The sequence below is a fragment of the Heterodontus francisci genome, chromosome 17 (assembly GCF_036365525.1).
Source record: "Heterodontus francisci isolate sHetFra1 chromosome 17, sHetFra1.hap1, whole genome shotgun sequence".
In the NCBI taxonomy this organism is placed as follows: domain Eukaryota; kingdom Metazoa; phylum Chordata; class Chondrichthyes; order Heterodontiformes; family Heterodontidae; genus Heterodontus; species Heterodontus francisci.
The window spans coordinates 84,777,428-84,800,862 of record NC_090387.1 but is presented as its reverse complement, the minus strand read 5'-3'; the positions used below and the strand labels follow the sequence as shown (position 1 = coordinate 84,800,862).

Below are 23,435 nucleotides of genomic sequence, written 5' to 3'. Positions count from 1 at the left end.
TTGATGGCTGGCACAGACACGATGGGCCAAAGGGCCTGTTTCTGTGCTGTATGACTCTATGACTCTAAGATGCAGTTAACTACATTGTGTTTGTGGACAAAATCAGGACTTTTTTTTTGTTTTCAGAATCCAAACCTGAATTTTAAGGAGGTGACTTATGAACTGGATCACCCAGGATTCATCCTTCGTGACAGTAAAGGCCTGCAAATAGCAGTGTACGGAATCCAAAAGGGGATGGGAATTGAAGTCTTTCCTGTCGATCTTATCTACAGGCCTTGGAAACATGCAGAAGGACAGGTATAGTCACCAATTAAGTGAATGCAATTTACTGATGAGCATTTAAAAGAATTTATTGTCAACACTTGGGCTTTTGCTTGTTTTCTCGGCCAGTTGGTGAGCTGTGCGACTCATTGTCACGGACATACGAATTAGGATTAGAAGTGGGCCATGTGGCTCCTCTAGCTTGCTCCGCCATTCAGTAAGATCATGGCTGATCTATTTGTGACCGGAATGCCACACTCCCATCTACCCCTGATAACTTTTGATTCTCTTGCCTAACAAGAATCTATCTACCCCCACCTTAAAATTATTCAATGACCCTGCCTCCACCAACTTCTGAGGCAGAGAGTTCCAAAGTCGCACAACCCCCTGAGAGAAAAAAAATTTCTCCTCGCCTCTATCCTAAAAAGATGACCCCTAATTTTAAAACCGTGACCCCTAGTTCTGGACTCCCCCACAAGAGGAAGCATCCCTTCCACATGCACCGTGTCAAGACCATTCAGGATCTTATATACTTCAATCAAGTCTCCCCTCACTCTTCTAATCTCCAGTGAAAATAAGCCCAGTCTGTCCAACCTTTCCTCATAAGACAGCCCACTCATTCCAGGTATCAATCTAATAAAACTCCTCTGAACTGTCTCCAAAGCATTCACATCCTTCCTTAAATAAGGAGACCAAAACTGTACACAGTATTCGAGATTTGGTCTCACCAATGCCCTGTATAACTGAAGCATAACGTCCTTACTTTTATTTTCAATTCCTCTCATAATGAAGAATAGCATTCCATTAGCCTTCTTTATTTCTTGCTGTACCTGCATACTAACTTTTTGTGACTCGTGCACTGGAACACCTAGATCCTCTACACCTTGGAGCTCTGCAATCGTTCTCTGTTTATGTAATACTCTGCTTTTTTTTATTATTCTTGCCAAAGTGAACAGTTTCACATTTTCCCACATTATAGTCCATCTGCCAGATTTTTGCCCACTCACTTAATCGATCAATATCCCTCTGCAGCCTCCTTATGTCCTCTTCACAACATACTTTCCTACCTATCTTTGTGTCATCTGCAAGTTTAGCTACCATGCCATCGCTCCCCTCATCTAAGTCATTGATATAAGTTGGAAAACGTTGAGGCCCCAGCACAGACTAGAGCATGGCGACCCGAACCCGACGGTACCAGACAACATGTGTCGGGGTAGGGTTGCTCTTCTGGGTCCGGCATTCGGGCTCAGGTCAGGTCGGGCCGGGTTGGACACAGTGGCAGTGCTGCCTTTTGGCCAGGGAGGGAAAGGAGAGTAAGAGTAAGCATCATTAATTTCCGGTAGTCGGGTCGGGCATGGGAAAAAACCAAAGGACTCTAACCCGGTTCAGATTCGGGTTAGATTTGATCGGGTCGGGCCTGGGTCGGGTTTAAATTGTACATCCAAGTAGGCTTTTAGCACACGCCCCTGCGGGACTCCACTCATCAAATCCTGCCTATCAGAAAAGGACCCATTTATGCATACTCTGTTTTCTGCCAGCCAGCCAATCTTCTATACATGCTAATAAGTTACCCACTACACCATGAGCTCCTACTTTGCGCAATAACTTTTTATGTGGTCCCTTGTCAAATGCCTTCTGGAAATCCAAGTACAGTACTTAAATGGACTCCCATTTATCCACAGCACGTTACTCCTTCAAAGAACTCCAATAAATTGGTTAAACATGATCTCTCTTTCACAAAGCCATGCTGATTATTCCCAATTACCTTGAGTTTTTCTAAGTGCCCAGCTGTAGCCTCCTTAATGATCGATTCTAATACATTTCCCATGACAGATGTCAGGCTAACTGACCTATAGTTACCTGTTTTCTGCCTCCCCCACCCCCACTTCTTGAATAGAGAGGTTATATTTGCTATTTTCCAGTCTGATGGATCCTTTCCAGAATCTAGTGAATTTTGAAAAATTAACACCAATGCATCTCCTACCTCAGTAGCCACTTCTTTTAAGACCCTAGGATGAAGTCCATCAGGACCCGGGGACTTGTCAGCCCGCAGCTCCATCAGTTTGGTCAGTACCACTTCCCTGGTGATTATAATTTCACCAAGTTCCTCTCTTCCTTCCACCTCCTGATTTGCAGCTATTTTTACAACCATTCTTAGACAGTTGTTGAAATTTGCACAAATGTGACCAAGACAGCTCTTTATGTTAACACAAAGTACCTTTTATTATGAAAGGGAGCAGGTGAGGGAGAGGATCTTTATTTGTTCTGTAAATGTGCTGAGGTACTGTAGGCTTTTGTATCTGTAGACATTACCTCATTGGAATGGTCACTTGTTATCTTTTTGGTGTTCTCCCAAGGCTCAGTGCTAGGACCACTGCATTTTTTGCTATGTGTAAGTGACTTCGATCTTGGAATACAGAGTAAAATATCAAACTTTTTCGATGATACCAAACTTGAAGGAGTGGCAAACAGTGAGGATGATAAGAACTGCCTGCAACAGGACATAGATGGGCTAGCAGGATGGGCAGACAAGTGGCAGATGGAATTTAATACAGGCAAGTCTGAGGTGATGCATTTTGACAGTGGGATGGGATGAGGCAATATAGACTTAATGGCAGAGTTCTAAAGATTGTGCAGGCACAGAGGGACCTGGGGGTGCATGTGCATCAATCTTTGAAAGTGGCAGGATATATTGAGTGTATGGTTAGCAAAGCATAATGGGATTTTGTGCTTCATAAATTATCGCATACAAAAGCAGGGACGTTATGCTGAACCTTTATAAAGCTCTGCATTGGCCCCAAATAGATTATTGCATCCAGTTCTGGTCACCACACTTCAGGAAGGCTGTGAGGGTCCTTGCGAGGGTGCAGAGAAGACTTACCAGAATGCTCCCAGGGATGGGGGATTTTAGTTACAAGGTTAGGCTGGAAAAGCTGGGATTGTTCTCCTTTGAGCAAAGGAGATTGAGGGGAGATTTGATAGAGGTTCACAAGATTGACAGCCTTGGATAAGTTAGACAAGGAAAAACTATTGCAATAAGCTGATGGTACAAGGACTAGGGGACACAGGTTGAAGGTTTTGGGCAAGAGATGCAGGGGGAATGTGAGGAATAACTTTTTGCACAGCAATTGGTAATGACCTGGAACACTCTGCCCATGAGGATACTGGAAGTGGAAACAATCAATTATTTGAAAAGGAAATTGGATGGGCACTGAAGGAAATAAACTTGCAGGGCTATGGGGATCAAGCGGGGAATTGTGACTGATCCTAATCCTCGTCCCGCTCCCTGATCGCCCTGCTCCTCCTTCGTACCCCGCTGCCCCTTTCCCTCTAACAGCCTAGGATTTAAAACTGTAAGGAGCAATCTTTCAATGTATTTCATTGTCTTCTGTTTCTTTGAGATTTATTGTATTGGTTTTAGGTAGGAAAATGTGTTCAGTTAATCAGGGTGTCATGATCAGCAGTTACTGGCAGAACTTATGAAAACTGAAACATGGTTGTGAACTCCTATTGCGAATAGGGATGGGTCAGAAATTATTCAGTATTGGTTGGATACGCAATGGAAAGTTGATGGTGAGCTTAAATTTTAATCTGATTGTGGTCTTCAAAATATCCTTTTTTGATGCCGAGTCCAGGTTTAAGTCTGATTCTGGTGTTTAAGCTGTTCTGTTTAAAAGCTGCTTAAAGATGCAAAACATTTTTGCACATCAGTGGAAGTTTTAATTGCGTCAATGACATTCCAGCAGCACAGCGATGTTCATTTGATATAATTTTACTCAGACACATTTCTATTTAAATTTGTGCTATTCATTCTCGGGTAGAACAGTTTAACTTGCTTACTGAGTATTTCTGGTGGCAAAATTATTGGGGCAGGAGGAAAGAAAATTGAAGGAAAACAAGAAATGCTGGAACCACTCAGCAGGCCTGGCAGCATCTGTGGAAAGAGAAGCAGAGTTAACATTTCGGGTCCGAAGAAGGGTCACTGACCCGAAACGTTAACTCTGCTTCTCTTTCCACAGATGCTGCCAGACCTGCTGAGTGGTTCCAGCATTTCTTCTTTTTATTTCAGATTTCCAGCATCCGCAGTATTTTGCTTTTATATTAAGAAAATTGAAGGATTGCGCTGCAGCACAACAACTTCAAAAGAGTCATGTTAGTCACAAATCTGAAAAAAGCAAAAATTTGTTTTCAACACTGACCAATGATTTTGCATTTCACGTTTGTTTTTTAAAAATATGACTCTCTTCAGAAAATCAACTAGGAAATCAGATTTTTTTTCACTTCATTCTGTTGATTTGGAAATCTGATAACTGATTTTAAAGAACAAGTGCATCAGAGGTACAGTCTCCAAATTTGACTTGTGTAAGAAGCAGTTTTGTATTTTCAAACCTTCACATACATATTTAATTGTGCTCTGTGGTGCCCCACTAAGTTCAGATTCTTGCTCAGAGGGTGCGACATCACCGTCATGTGCCTCCATTTGGCTGGTCACATGGCAGAGGGTGACATGTTCTTAAATGCTTGTTTAAAGCGCAAGCATTGGTAAGCTTCTAAGGACTACTCGCTACTAAATTCTAGCTCTGATTTTGAGAAGCCAATGTTACAGTGTAGGCCTGTAAGGTTGAAAAGGGTAGAAGGTGTTGAGTAAGTCAGCAAGTAGTATTTAGATAATATAAATTCGGGATAGATATTTATTGAGGAAGAGATGGTAGAAAGCATCAGGCAACCATTCTGGGCTACAGGAGTGTAATGCTGTAATCATGTAGCCTTCCTGTAATTAGGAACATAGGAGCAGGAGTAGGCCATTCGGCCCATCGTGCCTGCTCCGCCAGTCATCTACCTCAACGTCGCTTTCCTGCACTATTCCCATCTCTTGATGTCATTAGCATTCAGATATCTTATCGATTTCTCTCTTGAACATGCTCGATGATTTGAGCTTCCACAGCCCTCTGGGTAAAGAATTCCATAGATTCGCCCCCCTCTGATTGAAGAAATTCCTCCTCATTACAGTCTTAAATGGCCTACCCTTCATTCTGAGACAATGTCCTGTCGTTCTAGACTCACCAGCCAGGGGAAACATCCATCCTGTAAGAATTTTGTAAGTTTCAATGAGATCACCTCTCATTCTTCAAAACTTAGAGAATACAAGCCCAGATTCCTCAGTCTGTCCTCATAAGATTGTCCAGCCATCCCAAGATTTAGTCTGGTGAGCCTCCGTTGCACTCCCTCTATGGCAAGTATATCCTTCCTTTGATAAGGAGACCAAAACTGTACACAATAGTCCAGGTGCAGTCTCACCATGGCTCCAGACAATTTACTCCTGTACTCAAAACCCCTTGCGATGAAAGCCAACATACCATTTGCCTTTCTAATTGCTTGCTGCACCTGCGTGCTAGCTTTTAGTGATTCATGATCAAGAACATCCAAGTCCTTTTGGACATCAACACTTCCCAACCTCTTACCATTTAGGAAATATTCTGTCTTTCTGTTTTTATACCAAAATGGATAACTTCACACTTATTCACATTATATTCCATCTGCCATGATCTTGCCCATTCACTTAGCCTGCCCAAATCCCCTTGAAGCCTCCTTGCATCCTTCTCGCAACTTACATTCACACTTAATTTTGTGTGCAAATTTGGAAATATTGCATTTGGTCACCACATCCAAATCATTTATATAGATTGTGAACAGCTGTGGCCCCAGCACTGATCCTTGCGGTACCCCACTAGTAACAGCCTGCCGTCCTAAGAATGACCCATTTATTTCGACACTCTGTTTTCTGTCTGTTAACCAATTCTCAATCCATACCAGCATATTACTCCCAAAGCCATGTGCTGTATTTTTGTTTACTAACCTCCTGTGTGGGACCTTATTTGAAGCCTTTTGAAAATCCAAATATACCACATCAACTGGTTCTCATTTATCTATGCTACAAGTAACGTCCTCAAAAACAACTCCAACAGTTTTGTCAAACATGATTTCCCTCTCAAAAATCTATGTTGACTCTGCCCAATCATATTTTCTAAGTGTTTAGTGTCACTTCCTTTTATAATAAATTCTATTATTTTCCTTATTACTGACGTCAAACTAACAGGTCTGTGGTTCCCTGTTTTCTCTCTCCCTCATTTCTTAAATAGTGGGGTTACATTTGCTACTTTCCAGCCTGCAGGAACCTTCCCAGAATCTGTAGAATTTTGAAGGATAGCCACCAATGCATCCATTATCTCTACAGCCACCTCCTTCAACATTCTGGGATATAGCTCATCTGGACCAGGGGATTTATCAACCTTCAGTCCAGTTAATTTTTCGAGTACTACATCTATTAATATTAATTGTTTGTATGGAGGAAGTGGGAAATTGGGAAGGGGATGAAAATTCAGCTTTGAAACCTGTGAATGCTTGGAGAGCAGTTCATACTGCCTCAAGTAAAGAGTGCAGTACACGATGTGTGTGTCATGTTTGAAAGCACAGCCAACCTTATAATGGGTTCGTGTGTTATAAAAGCTTTGTTTAAAAACTTAAGTGAGGTGAGCTTGGTTTAGAGGGATATCTAAATGCTAAACTGGTCTCATTTTTGTTTCTCAGCTTTCCTTTATTCAGCATTCATTAATGAATCCAGATATCTTCTGTTTTGCTGACTATCCATGTCATACTGTGGTGACAGACATCTTGAAAGCCCCACCAGAGGATGATAATCGGGAAATTGCTACATGGTGAGTATGAAATTCCCCTGGAAGTTGTGCGCCCACAAAAGAGATGCTGCATAGGACTACAAAAGTTTAGTCCTTGTTATGAAAGTCAGCGATCATTTGGAAAGGACAAATGTGACCCTGAGGGGTGGGGCATTTCCTATAAAATTGTGCCCTGCAACAATTTTTGGAGCAGATGTAATTTTACACTGAAGTTAATTACTTGTTTTTTAGTGTTTGAACTTCACTGCTGACACTGTAGTAACTTTTGGAAAAGTGGAATTGATTGAGTTTACACTGCAATATTTCCCTTTTCTGTTTGATTCATTCATTTTTCATTTAATAGAGGAAAATATTGGATCTATGTTTGTTTTCCCAGCTGCCCATTTTGGCATTAATCAAAATTGATGTGTTTCAAAGAAAGTCTTTGATTCTTGGGCATTAAATATGAAATCAAGGAAGTGATGCTAAATTTGCAGGAGGCATTGCTGAGATCATTTGGAGTGTTGCTTGCAATTCTGGACTCCTGGTACAATTGAAAGGATATTTCGAGCCAAGGACAAAAGGGTACCATAGATATCTGCTAGAATGAGAGATTTTGGTTACAAAGAAAGGCTTAACAATTGGGTCTTTTTGCCCTGGGACAAAGAAGATTAAGGGGGATGAATAATGAATGTTTGTTTGGTGATGGAGAGATAGGCAGAATTATGACCAGAAGAATGATGGACATTTTTTTTGGTTGGGAGTCATACGTGGCAATTGAGACAGAATTTATAAAAATAATTGGACAATTACTTGACAAGGAAGAGTGTGAAAAAAGGTGTTGGAAAGGGCAGGGAAATGGCTTTAGGCTAGGCATCTTCAGTTGAAGCTCAGGTATCGGGACAGGAGCCATGGGCTGAATGCTGTAATTTCTGTGATTTTTTTTTTTATGGTGCTGATGAGAACAAATGGGGCCACGAGACTGCCTGGGGATATTCATTCATTATTCAGTAACAGTAGTTAACCTATTTAAAACTGAAGTTGGTGTTGAAGCTGATTCTGGAGTACTATGTTCACATACTTATTTCTAGGCTGCTCCATAATGAGTATGCTCTGGGAGAGCACTGCATTTATTAAAACTTTTGCTTGAAGCTCCATTTTTTCCAGAGTTTTTAAGTGGAAGCCAAATAAGATATTTAGATATAAAAACAAGAAATGCTGGAACCACTCAGCAGGTCTGGCAGCATCTGTGAAAAGAGAAGCAGAGTTAACGTTTCGGGTCAGTGACCCTTCTTTGGAACTGACAAATATTTTTTTTCAGGTTTGCAATTGCTGCTGTTCAATATTCAGTCCGTTAACACCTAATCTGTACTAATGCTTTGTCTTTCAACACACCATTAACATATTGTTTACCTTTGCTGCATGACCTTTTGGTCAGCTATGTGGCCTTGTCCAATCTACACCTTCTCCTTTGTTATCTCATGTCCCACCCCCACCTCACTAGCTTATAACCTGTAACTTTTCTAATATTTGTCAGTTCCGAAGAAGGGTCACTGACCCGAAACGTTAACTCTGCTTCTCTTTTCACAGATGCTGCCAGACCTGCTGAGTGGTTCCAGCATTTCTTGTTTTTATTTCAGATTTCCGGCATCCGTAGTATTTTGCTTTTAAGATATTTAGATAGCTTGTTCAAAAGTAGGAGAAACAAAAAAGGCTATTGAGCCCAGGAGTTGAGGTTTTAAACTTGCTGTTGCTGCTGTTTGTGTTTTTGTAAAGTTTTTGCGGGAGAGTATTTTCTGCCTCCCCTTTAACCAGACAAGGGTATGAAAATCCTTATCTGTTAGAAAAGCATTGCAAACCACCCAGGATCAGGAAGCTTCATTGTTCTTTTATACATTATTGAAGTGATAACAGTTAACCGTTTACTTCCTAAATGCTCTAATAGCTTCAGGTGCATACTATGCACTTACTGGGTGGGGTGCAGGCGGGGACGAAAAGTCTTGTTTCGAGCATGTATACGTATTTGCTTCCTGTAAAGGATTTTGTGTTTGGTGCATTCCGTAGCTGAGAAACTACTGTTGAGCCTGAACATGGTGCTGATCTGCACATTCATATTGTCTGCTGCTAATTCGATAATTTATCCCCTCGATGCAGGAAAAGCCTGGACCTCATTGAGACCTTACTGCGTCTTTCAGAGCTGGGACAGTATGAGCAGGTCAAACAGCTCTTCAATTTCCCCATCAAGCACTGTCCGGACATGCTGGTACTGGCCTTACTGCAGATTAACCCAACCTGGCACACTCTGCGTCATGAGCTCATTTCCACACTGATGCCAATTTTCCTGGGCAATCATCCGAATTCTGCCATTATCTTGCACTATGCATGGCACGGACAGGTAAGCTCAAATTGGGATTTTGGGGGAAAACAATTGCTTGGTGCTTGCTTTTTTCTTTTAAAAAAAAAATGGAATAATTGTAACTCATGATATGCTAGTCTTTTATTATGTGCATGCTGTCTTTGCTAAATTCATTGATTGCGACGGTTACAGTCGTTCCCTATGATCATAATTAAATGTACAAATTTTTTAAATAGTGTGTTGTGCAGATAACCAAATGTTGTAAATACGCAACATGTTTAAACAGTTCATACCATTCTGCAGCGTTGGTGAGAAATGAGGTCTGATGCTATTCGGGGGACTCTCAAATTTAACCTCGTTCCTGCAGTGAAATTGGAACTCCTAACGTCCTGGTTGCTAACAGGAAAAATTGTCTTTCAGTTTTCACTTAGAGGCTTCATATATATACTGTAAGTGAGGTTTCTTTTCACATTTTACAGGGTCAGTCTCCCTCAATCCGACAGCTGATCATGCACGCAATGGCAGAGTGGTACATGCGTGGTGAGCAGTATGACCAGGCCAAGCTTTCCCGCATTCTAGATGTAGCTCAAGACTTGAAGGTAAGATCTGTGCACAAGCTAGCTCAGTGTTCGTTAGGGGGCTTGTGTGTCCTAACAAGGCCCCATAGCCCATTTCAGCTCCTTAAACGTAGACAGTTCAGATTTGTTGTGCTTCTCTTTCTTGCTCATCAGCTTGTTCTTTTGAATTTTTGGGGGTTGGAGGTTTGTAAGGGGCTGTATTGGTGTCTCATAGGTAGATAAATCTTGAATCAGAACACATCACCATCTTGTTTATGCAAATTAATTGGAATATTAATTTGAAAGTTGTGACTCCCAAGACTCTAATATAGGCACCTTTTTTATTCATTCACAGCATGTTGGCGTCACTGGCATTTATTGCCTATCTAATTGCCTTTGAGAAGGTGGTGGTGAGCCACTGCCTTGAATAATCTAACTGATTAAGAGCTTGGACGCTCATGTTGTAATAATACCAATATGCACAGGAAATGTCATATTTAAGCTAATATACTTTAATCTGTCAGTACTTTGAGTGAGAATCTTAATTCTTCATCACGTTACTTAAGCTTTGCTATTTGTACCTACTATTATATAACTCAAATGCTCTGACCAATAAAGTCCAACTTTGGAACAAAACTCTAATTAAACTGGTTGTTTTGTGCACAGCTGCACATGGCATGAAATTATCATACATCCATTGTACTATTTTTATTGGCCGCCTTCTCGCAGATGTTGGCTCCTTGTTGGAGTACTGTTTCACAGGCTCCATTCACAATCCAGTACCTCATCCTACTGATACTTATTCCTCTCTGAGGATTGGCTAATTACAGCAGGCATCTTGGCAGTGAAGGACACCATAGCTGAACTCTATCTTACTATCTGATACTCCACACGTGTACTTTCAACAGTGCTTCTCCCAGGAGCTCCACAGTCACCCTGCCTGAGATCAGCCAACTCAGCTTAGACTAGCGATTGAACAAGGGGTATTCTTGGTCTGCATAGTTCAGCTGCTCACTGGGTGAACATGCTGATTGATTGTGGGGAACCCCAAATGTTACGGTTTGCTAAAATCCTAATTGCAGCACTGCTGGGCTAATTGGTGACGATTGAATAAATTTGAATTCTTGAGTGCAGCATGTAGTGGCTAGCATTTCAAAGTTGTAACAATATTGGCAATGTGTTTACATACACAGAAATTAATTTCAGAATTATTTGAGCTATTAACTTCCAAACTCAAGATACAGATTAGATATTACCAGTGCACGCAGTCTTGCAACTGAAGTTTCTCACGGTAAAACAGATTACTCTCTCTTTTAATAGTTTTTTTTTGCTGTTAAATGGGTGATCAAAACCCCTTTGAGGGAGAAAGTACAATTCACAGATAACAGGACACTTTGGATGGAAAGGCTCTGCCTCTCGGCTCTCCTCAATTTTACATTTAAGCTCAATTGCATATCATTGGGATGGAGATGAAAACTTCTGTATGGAGTCCACTTTGTACTGGCACTATTCTAAGTGTATTCTCTGGTTTGAAAGCCTTTCATGTGTATATAGTATATATATGATATTCCTTCAGTAAATAAGGATGACTATGCTTGGGGCAGGTAAGTTTAATTTTAATGTGGAATTTCACTTGGATGCAGTTGTAATCAAGCTAGTGCAGTTTCAGCACAATGTTGTATCTGTTGCAAAGCAGTTAGAGGTTCTGTCAGAGAAATCTAAACTTGCTGGAGTTCCTTGCAATGAGCAATTGTGTGCAAAGATTACAAGACTTTATATTTCCAAACATATTTGAAGTTTGATTTTTATCTTCTCTCCTTTACTACCTTTCCAAATTGTAATTTTTGAGTATTGGCATGAAACTACTTTGTATGGTGGAGTCAAGCCAGATCCTTCACTTCCAGCCAGGGATAGTGATGATCCGAACAGTTTTATGGTTGATATATTGTTTGTCCCTCACTACCCCTATTCCAATGTTACTGAGGTTAGTGTAGCACCAGGCTGAGATTTACTGACTCATCACTGATGGAGAATTGAGCCTGGGGTCTTCCTGGTCTGTTTGGATTAGCTACTCACTGATGCATCAGGGAGCCTTTTCAAGACTATTATAGTGAGGAAATATGCATGCTGTAATTAATTATGTGATTGGAACAATATAACTCCCAACAGAGTTGGAGACTTGGAGTAAATTACAAACTCCTGAATTTGGAGCCAAGTTATGAATTGATTGTATGAGCACTTATGTTTTTCCTTACAGGCCTTGTCTATGCTGCTAAACGGTACTCCGTTTGCTTTTGTTATTGACCTTGCTGCACTTGCATCTCGCCGAGAATACCTCAAACTTGATAAATGGTTGACTGATAAAATTCGTGAGCATGGGGTAAGGTATCAACATTAAACTTCTTATTTCTAAATGTTGTAATGCATGTTTCAATGTGAAGGGCTACACTATAAAAATGGAAATGTTTGGTACTATTAAATATTACTACAGTGTCAGCATGGCTCAGTTGCTAGCACCTTTGCCTCAGAGTCAGGTTGTGGGTTCAAGTGCTACTCCAGAGACTTGAGCCCAAACATCTAGGCTGATGCTGTAGTGTAGTACTGAGGGAATGCTGTACTCTGAGGTATTGTCTTTTGAATGAGATGTTAAACCGATGGCTTGTTTGCCATCTCAAGTGGACATAAAACGCTCCATAGCACTATTTTGAAGAGCAGAGGAACTATCCCTGGTATCCTGGCCAAGATTAAACCTCAATCAACATCACAAAAACAGATTAACTGGTCATTATCACTGCTGTTTGTGGGAGCTTGCTATGTGCAAATTGGCTGCTGTGTTCCCTAAATTACAACAGTGACTACACTTCAAAAGTACTTTGTTAGCTTTAAAGTGCTTTGGGACATCCTGCAGTCCTGAAAGGTGCTGTATAAATGCAAGTCGTCTTTTCGTTGGCAATTGGAATTTACTGCAAATTTAAATTTGCCAAAGAAAGTACTTTCACCAATTAAGTACTTTTGTAGTCACTGCTGTAGTGTAGGAAACAGAGCAACCAACTTATGCACAGCAATCTCCCAAAAATAGCAATGTGATAATGACCAGATAATGTTGTTTGGTGGTGATTGAGGGATATATATAGACCAAGGCACAGGAAAGATTGCCCCACTCTTCAAAATAATACATGGCTTCTTTTACATCCACCTGAGGAGGCAGTTGGGGCCTTGGTTTAACGTCTCATTTGTAAGACAATATCTCCAATAGTGCAGTACTCTCTCAGTGCTGCAGTGGAGTGCCAGGCTGGATTTCTGTGCTCAAATCTCTGGAGTGGGACTTGAATTCACAGCTTTATGACTCTGAGACCAGGGTGCTACCCACTGAGCCAGACTGACACTTAGACTGGCATGAAAAAGGTCCCAAAACAATTTTACTTGAACTTGCTGATAACCTTGGACCGTATAAAGTTCACTGTAGTCTAAATTTTCTGATGTACAGTAACACACTGGCAGGCAGGTGTCTTGCAGTTTGATAGTTTGCATTGAAAATCTGGTTCCATTCCAGAAAAAACAATTGCAATCGGGATATAGATTTACAACAAGTATGTAGAAAAAACATCCTAAGGCACTTCACGGGAGCGTTATAAAACAAAGTATGACACCGAATCTCATAAGGAGATATTAGGTCAGATGACCATAAAGCTTGGTCAAAGGGGTAAGTTTAAAGGATTGTCTTAAAGGAGGAAAGTGAGTAGGAAAGGTGTTCCACATCTTGGGGACTAGGCAATTGAAGGTGTGACCACCAATGGTGGAGCCATTAAAATCAGGGATGATCAAGAGGCTAGAATTAGATGAGCGCAGATATCTTGGAAGGTTGTGGGGCTGGAGGAGATGACAGCGATAGGGAGGGACGAGGCCATGGAGGGATTTGAAAACAAGAACGTGAATTTTAAAATCAAGATGTTGTTTGACCAGGAACCAATGTAGGTCAGCGAGCTCAGGGGCGTTAGGTGAACGGGACTTGGTGCGAGTTAAGACACAGGCAGCAAAGTTTTGGATGACCTCAGGTTTACGGAGGGTAGAGTGTTGGAGACCAGCCAGAAGTGCATTGTAGTAATCAGGTCTAGAGGTAATGAAAGCATGAATGAGGGTTTCAGCAGCAGATGAGTTGCGACAGGGGCCAAGTGGGCAATGTTAAGGAGGTGGAATAGGCAGTCTTAATGTGAAATGAGGTTGGATGCTCATCCCGGGGTCAAATGTGACACCAAAGTTGAGAACAGACTAGTTCAGTCTCTAACATTGCCAGGGAGATGGATGGAGTCAGTAACTATGGAAAGGAGTTTGGAGCGGGGACCGAGCACAATGGCTTCAGTCTTCCCAATGTTTAATTGGCGGAAATTTCTGCTCATCCAGTACTGGATGTTGGATAAGTAGTCTGATTTAGCAACAATGGAGGATTTGAGAGAGGTGGTGGTGAGATAGAACTGGGTATCGTCAGCGTACATGTGAAAACTAATGCTGCGCTTTCGGATGATGCGGAGGGGTAGCATGTAGATGGCAATTAGGAGGGGTCCAAGAATAAATCCTTGGGGGTTTGGTTGGCATCCTTCCATCTTTGGAAGATGATGGACATGCAACAAACAATCCGTTTAGGTGGTATAATTGCTTTGAGTGATGTCCTTTAAGAGCTCAGTATGCTAATGAGGTTGGTACCAGGGTATAATCATGTGACTGGAAGCCATCATCACTGTGCAACTGTGACAACTAGACAAAGGTTTTGTACATAGTTTGCTCTGTATTGTATATGCCAGTTTAGCTGTTAGTAAACCTGTTGAAGATCTTCAAGGCACTGGAATCCACATACCTCATTGTGTTGCTTATGATAACACAAAGAACACATGACAGGGTGTCTTCTCTTGGTGCACCTTTGCTGATAGCTATGAAGGCCAGATCTTGAGAGGCAGGTTCTGCCACAAGTGCTGCATGTGAAGCTGTCAAGTAACGCTGAGAGTTGTTGATTTTTGATGGCACCTGTTGCCAAGCTGCTTTAGCAACTGGTCATCGTGGTCGTGCACACCAGTTCACAGGATGTGTCGCCATTTCCCTCTTTCACCAGCTAGTGACTCCCAGGTGCGATAGTCTACATTTAGGTCGTTCATGTCACACTCGCAAGCATCCTTGAAGCAGAGCTTGATCCTTGGTGATTGGGGGGGGGGGGGGGCACCAGAGGAAACTGTGCAAGAGCAGGAAGGGAAGCCATTGCAAATGATATTCTGGCTACGTTTAGATAAATAGGAATGGAACCAGGTGAGGGCAGTCCCACCCAGCTGGGTGACAGCGCAGCAACGTTGGAGGGAATGATGTGGTCAACTGTTTCAAAGGCTGCAGGCTAGTTGTGAAGGATGAGGAGGGAAAGTTTACCTTTGTCAATGTTACGTAGGATAGCTACCTTTGTAAAGAGTTCCGAGGACTCTGCATTAAACATAAGCTCTTATTGTGATCGCAGTGTGGGGATGAGTGGGATATAACTTGCAAGCTATGACCCACTGGTGGACTGCAGTAATAACAAGTGGAATTATATTGTCAGCACAGTGAAGGGATGGAAGTTGTATTTACAGACTTTCATTGAGTAATTGTTAAAACTATTTATTGACCTGTTATGCTTTTAATTGAACACAAGGTAATTAGAATTTAATATGGTTTTAATGTTTCCTGTATTTCATAGATTGGCTTTAGTGTGACTAGAGACAGTGAAGGCACTAATCAAGCAGTTTGTTATTTTAGAATATTTATTTGTCCTGTGACTCAACAGAAAAATTTCCAGCAACTTGAATGGGATATTATCTCTGGAAAAGGAAAATATCCAGGATTGCACATGGTGCAATCATTCTTCTGAATCAGCATTATTCTGTACTTGGTTTTTGTTGGGTTAACAGGAATGCACCCAAGATTTGAACAGTATTTACAGCCTTCTAACACTGTTCTATGGGTAATTCTGAAATTATTGCTCTCAAGTTTTTGCCAATATTACTGTTAATCCAACTACCAGTTTGAGACAAGGAGTTCATATTTGAATCCTTTATGCTGCCATTTTCCATCTCTTAAAGTTGCAATGGTATACGAGAGGTATCACTCTGGGGCTCTTGTGTACAACTGGTAGCTGGATTAAAAGCAGCATTGACGAAGACTTGGGATCTGATGCAACGTGGGTAACTTACAGAAATATGTGGCTGTAACCACTTGTCAGGATTACTGATGTAAGGATATGTATTAAAACAGTTAAGTGCACTTCATAGTAATTCTGTATACTTGGAACACTTTGGAATATTTCTGAGAGTCATAAGGCATTACATAATTTCTCAAAGTGTGTCTGTCTGTGGGATTGATTGGTGGGGGGGGAGCGGTGATGGTGGTGGTGGTGGTGGTGGTGGTGGAGGCAGAATAAGACGATAACCTTCAACTGCATTTGTTTCAACAGGAACCATTTATCCAGGCATGTGTGACGTTCCTAAAGAGACGGTGTCCTTCCATTATGGGCGGACTGGCCCCAGAAAAGGAACAGCCCAAGAGTGCTCAGCTCCCTCCAGAAACACTGGCTACCATGTTGGCTTGCCTACAGGCCTGTGCAGGGTAGGAACAGCACTTTGTAAATACTTTTTAAAAAGAAATGTTTCCACTTTTTGTGAAAATGAGTGCCACAAGCCACTAGCTGGTGTAAATTATTTTTGATCCAGTGATAGATTCTTATTGAACGGAAATCCATACCTCAAATGGTTGGCTACCTTTCCAGCAAACTTTGATATGTAGGAATGCAGGCTATGTTTAGTTGTGTTGTGCAGTGCTGCCCTCTAGCAATTATTTTGGTGACATGAGAAAAGAATACTGTAACATAAGGATGCATCTTTATGGTTTGATATCATTAAGTTCTGGTTGTGCACTTGCTGCTTGTGCTTTTATTTCTGAATTTTTGTTTTACTGTAGCTGTAACATAGAACAGTGAATAATGCTAAGGCTGAGCAACAAAACACAACAAAAATAAACTGTGTTGGCCTTTCCAGCATTCTTGCTATTAAATCTTCCATTTGGTTCATTTGTGTTATTTGTAATTGGTTTAATGTGCTTCAGAAAGATATTTGGGTAAGGTTTGCATATAACCTATATAAAGGTCAAGGAATCACCAGGTTCTTTGACCTCTCCGTACCCTTAATCCTTCCAAAAAAACTCTTAGAATAATAGGAACTGGAGTTGACCATTCGACCCCTCAAGTCTGTTCCAGCATTCTGGCTAAGCTGCACCTCAACTCCATTGATGCCCTCGCCCAACAAAAATCTGTTGGCCTGAGTCTTGGAAAAATACAACTGCAACAGCATCCATAGCCTTTTGGGGTACAAAATTCCAGATTTCCACCACTGTGTGGAAAAAGTGCTTCCTCATTTCATTCCTAAATGACCTAGCTATAATTTTAAGATTATGCCCTTTTTCTTGATTCCTCACCTGAACATGTGAAATTGTCGGATAGGAAAAGAACAACTGGCCCATCAAACATTCCCCACACTACTGTGGCTGGACCATCATGGCTAAACATTTTACCTTCTCTTACACTCACCTTTTCAGCCATGTAATCTCCTGTGAGAGGCAAAAACCCTGTGCCAATAGAAGGGAGAAAGGCTCTCATTCCTCTTCAATCCAGAAGGTCATATGATCGGGTGTTATCTATAAAGTCACTATGATGCAATCTCTGTCCCAGTCATCAAACTTTGTACTTTCCTAACCTTTCCAAGATGGGGCGGCGCAGTGGTTAGCACTGCAGCCTCACAGCTCCAGTGACCCGGGTTCGGTTCTGGGTACTGCCTGTGCGGAGTTTGCAGGTTCTCCCTGTGACCGTGTGGGTTTCTGCCGGGTGCTTCGGTTTCCTCCCACAGCCAAAGACTTGCAGGTTGATAGGTAAATTGGCCATTGTAAATTGCCCCTAGTGTAGGTGGTAGGAGAATTGAGGGAAGGTGGGGATGTGGTAGGGAATATGGGATTAATGTAGGATTTAGTATAAATGGGTGGTTGATGGTTGACACAGACTCGGTGGGCCGAAGGGCCTGTTTCAGTGCTGTATCTCTATGACATTTTAATGCTATTAAATACTGAGCGCCCCTCATCTGGAACAGAGGAAATAGTTTCCTTGTATTCTGATTTGTCTTTTCTCCAATCCAAAATGGATGACTGCACATTTTCCCACATTGAACTCCGCCTGTCACAGTTTTGTCCACTCACTTAATTTGTCTGTCTCTTTGTAACAAATTCCTCCCATCCACACAACTTATTATGCCTCCTAATTTGGTGTTGCCCATAAATTTGGCTATACAATTCTCCATTCATTTAAGTCATTAATATACAAGGTGAAAATCTGAGGCCCAAGAACAGATCCTTGGTGAACACAAATTGCCTCGTCCTTGATCATATTCTCTCAACAGTGCCAAACAGTCTAATGCTGCCAAGACCCAAGCCTCCTCTGCCCACTGCTGCCAGGGTGCAGCATATCCCGTGTATATATATAATTATAAAACCAATTGTCCTTCATTCATGGGCATTGAGAATCTGCAGAAGGAAAGCTTTCATGTGCTGGAAACTGTGACGTATTAATTGTTTTATGGATCTTTTCCTTGTGCTCCTCACTACTACATGGCGTTTCTGTGGGCTCTAGAGTCGAGAGGTTACTGTATTAATGCATCAGAGGAATTACTGTACGAAAAGACATAACCTGGTAAAGGAATGTACAAGTATATATTTTCCATTTAAATTGAATTTCCCTATTGAGTGATCTGGCACTTATTAATTGATTATGAAAATTATTCAGTAGTTTGAATCGCTTATCTTGCTATTAAAAATTTGTGCTCAACCACATGCTCTGCAAAATGTCACCTGCCTTTAGGCATTATGATGCTGATGCAGGGATTTTCATTTGTGTGATGAAATGCTTCTCGCGGCAAATGCCGTCACTGTTGCCTTTTGTAGCGCTACTGAGTTATTCATCAAATGGCACACAAAATAGCAATGCAGTTTGCTGACCAGAAAACCCTGTATGCTTTATAAAAATAACTTGCATCATGGTCCATATGTTGAGAATGGTATAAACACCATTTTTAGGTTATTTTCCTGTTTGAGAAAATCTGTCACAGAAGATGCACTGATGATGGAGAATTAGTGAACAGTAAATGCAAGTCTGTCTTTTTCTTTTTACTACACATATTTCAGTGAGGTTTGGTTTGGAATGTTGAGTCCTCTTCTAGCTGTTTTAACAGTGTTTGGGTACATTATTGAATGCAAACTGCACTGTGCCATGGTTCACATTTTCACAATGTAAATCCAACTTGATGCACAACTCATTGATAAACTGTTTAAAAGTGCTTTATTGCCAGCCGAGATTAGTGGTGGCTAGGTTCACTTGTGTGCACAATTATCGAACCCAGCAGTCTTCGGACTGCGATAATGTTTAACGTGTCTCGAAGCTTCTGATGGAAGGAAAGTACTAGCATTAGGTTTGGAAATATAGGCACCTGAACTGTGTCCCAGGCTGATACATGAGTTTTCAGTTTAAATATTGTTTTAGTAGATGTTTCAATAATCATTTTGCGTGATTTAGTAACTGTTGTATGTTCTTTTGCCTGACAAAATGAGCTAACTGAAACTTAAGTGGTAGCCTGGATTCTTGGGGGCATCATGTAACTCTGTTACATTGCTTCTGTGTTTGGTTGCTGAATGTCATTATAATGTTGTATTTCCTTTTCCTATTAGGAGTGTGTCACAGGAGCTGTCAGAGACCATTCTCACGATGGTAGCCAATTGTGGCAATGTCATGAACAAAGCCCGTCAGCCACCTCCTGGAGTAATGCCCAAGGTCCGCGCACCCAGTACCAGCAGTATAGAAACCATGTCACCTGTACAGGTACAAATAGTTAAGTGGAGCAAGATTGTTTTCCTCCTCTGATGTATTCTTTGCACCATTAACATTGAAAAATTTCCCAAGACACATTGCATTCAGCCCTATACATCAGCAAGAAGCACTTTCTAAACTCTGCTTTGAAAAGGAAAAAAGTTGAGTGAAATGCTGCCAATGCTGTAAATCTGCAATAAAAACAGGAACTTCTAGAAACATTCAGCAGGTCAGTCAGCATCTGTGGAGAAAGGAAGGAAGGGTAATAAGACCTAAAATGTTAACCCTGGCTTCCCCTCTTCACACAGGCTGCCTGTGGAGCATGAGACTGTCTGCTGACTGTTTCCACTCGTTTCTGTTTTTATTTCTACTTCAAAAAGATTGAATGCCAAAATGTTTCTAGACACTTCATTGGCCTATGATAGGTACATGACTACAGATGCATTTGTAAGCCTCTGATTTTAGGGTTAAATCCAATAACTCCCATCCATTTGATGAATTTTGTAAATGGTGGTTAAATCTGGAAATATCAATGAAAAATCTGTAGTTCTGGTGTGAAGCAGTGGATTTCCCCATTTGATACAGGGAGCACATCAAACCTTTCTATTAATTGGCGCCATTGCTGTACATCACACTTTCAAATTCCTGTGCTCCCCACCGCAAACAATTAACTCCCTGGGGGAGAAGGGTCCTGAACCCTTCTCTCCTGGGCCCCCAGTTTCTCTCTGACCAGCATGTTTAATAGCCTGGCATGCTAATGCCAGTCAAGTTTGCAATTCTGGATCTGGATGAACGTCCAGGAAACCCTATCTGGCCAATTGTAGATGTATATCCAGCCTCTTTCCAAAGTGTTCTTGTGCTTTTGCCCCCCTCATCTCGCCACTATCATTTAGGGCTGTGATTTCCAATCCAGTGGAACATGGGCAAATAGTCATCCAGTGCAGGGTAGAGGTGCCCATCCTGGCCCCATCTTCCTTCATACTTATGGTGGACAAATGAGATCATTTTTGTTATTAGGAGCCAGCTGAAGCCCCACCTCTAGCTCCCAGTCTATCTGGAATGTGAGAGGAAAAGTTGAGAGATGCAAACAGAAAGAAAGGCACATAAAGCAGAGAAGACTGATGATAGAGGCTTGTAGAAAGAGCAAGCAAACAGGTTAGAGGCAAAAATGCTACAGACAGCACTTGAACAAGTGGCAACCAAGCGAGCAAAGAAAAATAAATTTATGCTCGTGGGGTTTCCCTTGAGAACCTGAGCCACAAAAATCCAGAAAGGTCTCACATTCCATCCATTCCCCCCCCCAGTTTGTACTATTAATCTCTGAGGTGGTGATCCAGGCACATCAATTTGAATCTAGCTCGCAGTTCCTGGGTTAGGAAATGGGAAGGTGGTCAGGGTTTATGCTCCCAGTCATTTGAGCCCTGCTGGAAATGTTTGTGTAGACGATGGGTGAGGACAGGATTGGGATCAGCTGTGATGCGTGCCTTTCCCCATGGCCAAATAGACTGCTGCGCTGACTCAGAAATCACAAGTGAACAGTAGCAATTTGGGCAGTTTTATAGAGGGCAACCAGCATCTAATAACTGTTAAGGAACCAACTCTAGGGGTGGGTTTGAAATTATTAGCAATGCTGAAAATAAGTTAACATCTGAAGAGAGAAAGGTTTATGTTTTGGGTGGGATTCTTGATCAGAACTGACCCCTTTTTGTGTACTTACTAACAGTACTGAAAACAGTTCAGTGATGTAGCTGAGTTCAAACATACAGTTATTGGGGGTTATCTTTCATAACACCTGGATCCAGTTGTATTGCAAAGTAGCTGCCCCCGCCCCACCATTTGCTCAAAAGCTGTACATCAGATGTAATTGTGCATATTCAGTGGTGCTGCCTTCTCTCACCAAGGGATTTTCCTCTTCCTTGTTCTACTCTCCATACCTGGTTTTCCTTGATCTGGAGAGTGAGTCCATTGGAGTTTTACATTTCTTATAGCACAGTCAGTGCTCGGTGCTACCAGTAATGTGAAGATAAAACTGCTCTTATAAAAGATGAGACATTTCTTAGCCTTGTTGGAAAATTGTAATGGTAGGGTGGTTAGGCAGGGAGAGAATTGAGTAAAAGATTGTACAATAACACTTTGATATTCTCTACTTGTGGGAAAATTTACTTTGTGTTTACACTTTTTCAAAATGACTCATTTTAATAAGGATTTTGGTAGCTAAACCAAGAATGTGTTTATCTTTTAATTAATTTTCTCTCTGAAGCTGATTTTTCTTTCTTTCCCCCTACCCCATCCTCTCTTTTTTAGATTGACCCTTTGTCTGGCATGGCTTCGTTGACTATTGGTGGATCAGCTGCATCTCTCACTCCGAGTATGCAGGGTTTCACTACTAACCTGAGTTCTGCATTCAACACCCCTCAATCACCAGCAAAAGCCTTTCCTCCACTCTCAACACCAAACCAGACAACTCCTTTCAGTGGAATTGGCGGTCTTCCTTCCCAGCTCCCAGGTTAGACCATCCCAAAATGCAAGTGTGATATTCGACAGCAAACAACTGTGGTCAAATGTAATTACTGTTGTGTTGCTTACATACACAGGCAGTAGTAACATATAAACTTATCTCCAGACCAATAAATTAAGTTCGTATGTAAGGCTAAATTATGATATTGTAATCAATGCAGTAGCATTTTTAATTTTAAGCAAGTTGCAATTCAGTGGATGAAAAATTTAGTTAGCCTTGTGCATGATGGAGGCACAGTGGAATACCGAGTTCAACTCTTGAGAACTTCCTCAAAATGGCACTGTTCAAGAGCTGAGGTATTTCACTGGTTCCTATCATGCAATGATGAAATCACTAACTGCCCAGCTGTTGGTGCTTTCCACAGTTTGCTGCAAAAATATGACTGACTTCTAATTTTACAATCTGATTCGTTTCCATGTACTCTGTAGTAACTGCTTGAATTTTGAACATAGTAAGGACTACTTTGTGGATCATCATCCCTCTGTTCAGATCAGCTTGTTTCCCTATCCAGTATTAACTGCTGCATTCAGTAACTTGAGTTTTGCTTAATTGACTTTCTATGCTGACAAAGATGAGAGGTCAGTGCTGGGAATGGGACGTCCTTTTGTAATTCTAGGCATGCATTATCCATATTGAGCCATTTCCATAACTCGTAAAACATGGGTCACACAGGTTTAAAGCTGCTACTCCTAAACCACTTCCAACACCATTTGCTATCCAGTGATTTTTCTTTTTGTTGTTTTTAGTACTAGCTTTTGCCTTTTTGATTGAGATTCAGGCAGATTTGTGTGTGTCTGGCTCAACAGCAGCAGGTTGAGGCTGCTTATACTCAGTTTCATGTAGAACACTTGAAGTGACTTTCACCCATCAGTCTGATCTGTCTGTTCCTGAGTTCTACAAGTGAAAGGATACTATGATAATTCTATAAAGCTCCATTCACCCCATCTTAATCTCTTGAATTACTGAAATGATGTGCTTTTAAAGCAGGTCTTCAAAATTTTCATGCTCAGCTGGATAAACTGTTGTGTTTTGAAGGTAGTTTTAAAGGAAAAAATGGGCAAACTTAAATTTACAGATAATTTAAATGGGTTTTTAGAAAGACTAATTTAAAGGGATGTGCAGAGATCCAATGTTAATTTCATTTTCATGTACTTTG

The 23,435-nt window shown here is 41.3% G+C and overlaps 1 protein-coding gene across 1 annotated transcript in view; it reads left to right on the top strand.

Moving 5' to 3' along the window:
* The window catches only part of cnot1 (CCR4-NOT transcription complex, subunit 1), a 198,867-nt gene that overhangs the window by 80,130 nt on the left and 95,302 nt on the right, over positions 1–23,435 (top strand). The window contains exons 10-17 of the mRNA XM_068048909.1: positions 127–297; positions 6,850–6,977; positions 9,090–9,330; positions 9,771–9,890; positions 12,106–12,228; positions 16,315–16,466; positions 19,623–19,782; positions 22,066–22,267. Coding sequence (XP_067905010.1) covers positions 127–297; positions 6,850–6,977; positions 9,090–9,330; positions 9,771–9,890; positions 12,106–12,228; positions 16,315–16,466; positions 19,623–19,782; positions 22,066–22,267 — 1,297 coding nt within the window. The remainder of the gene's footprint in view (positions 1–126; positions 298–6,849; positions 6,978–9,089; positions 9,331–9,770; positions 9,891–12,105; positions 12,229–16,314; positions 16,467–19,622; positions 19,783–22,065; positions 22,268–23,435) is intronic.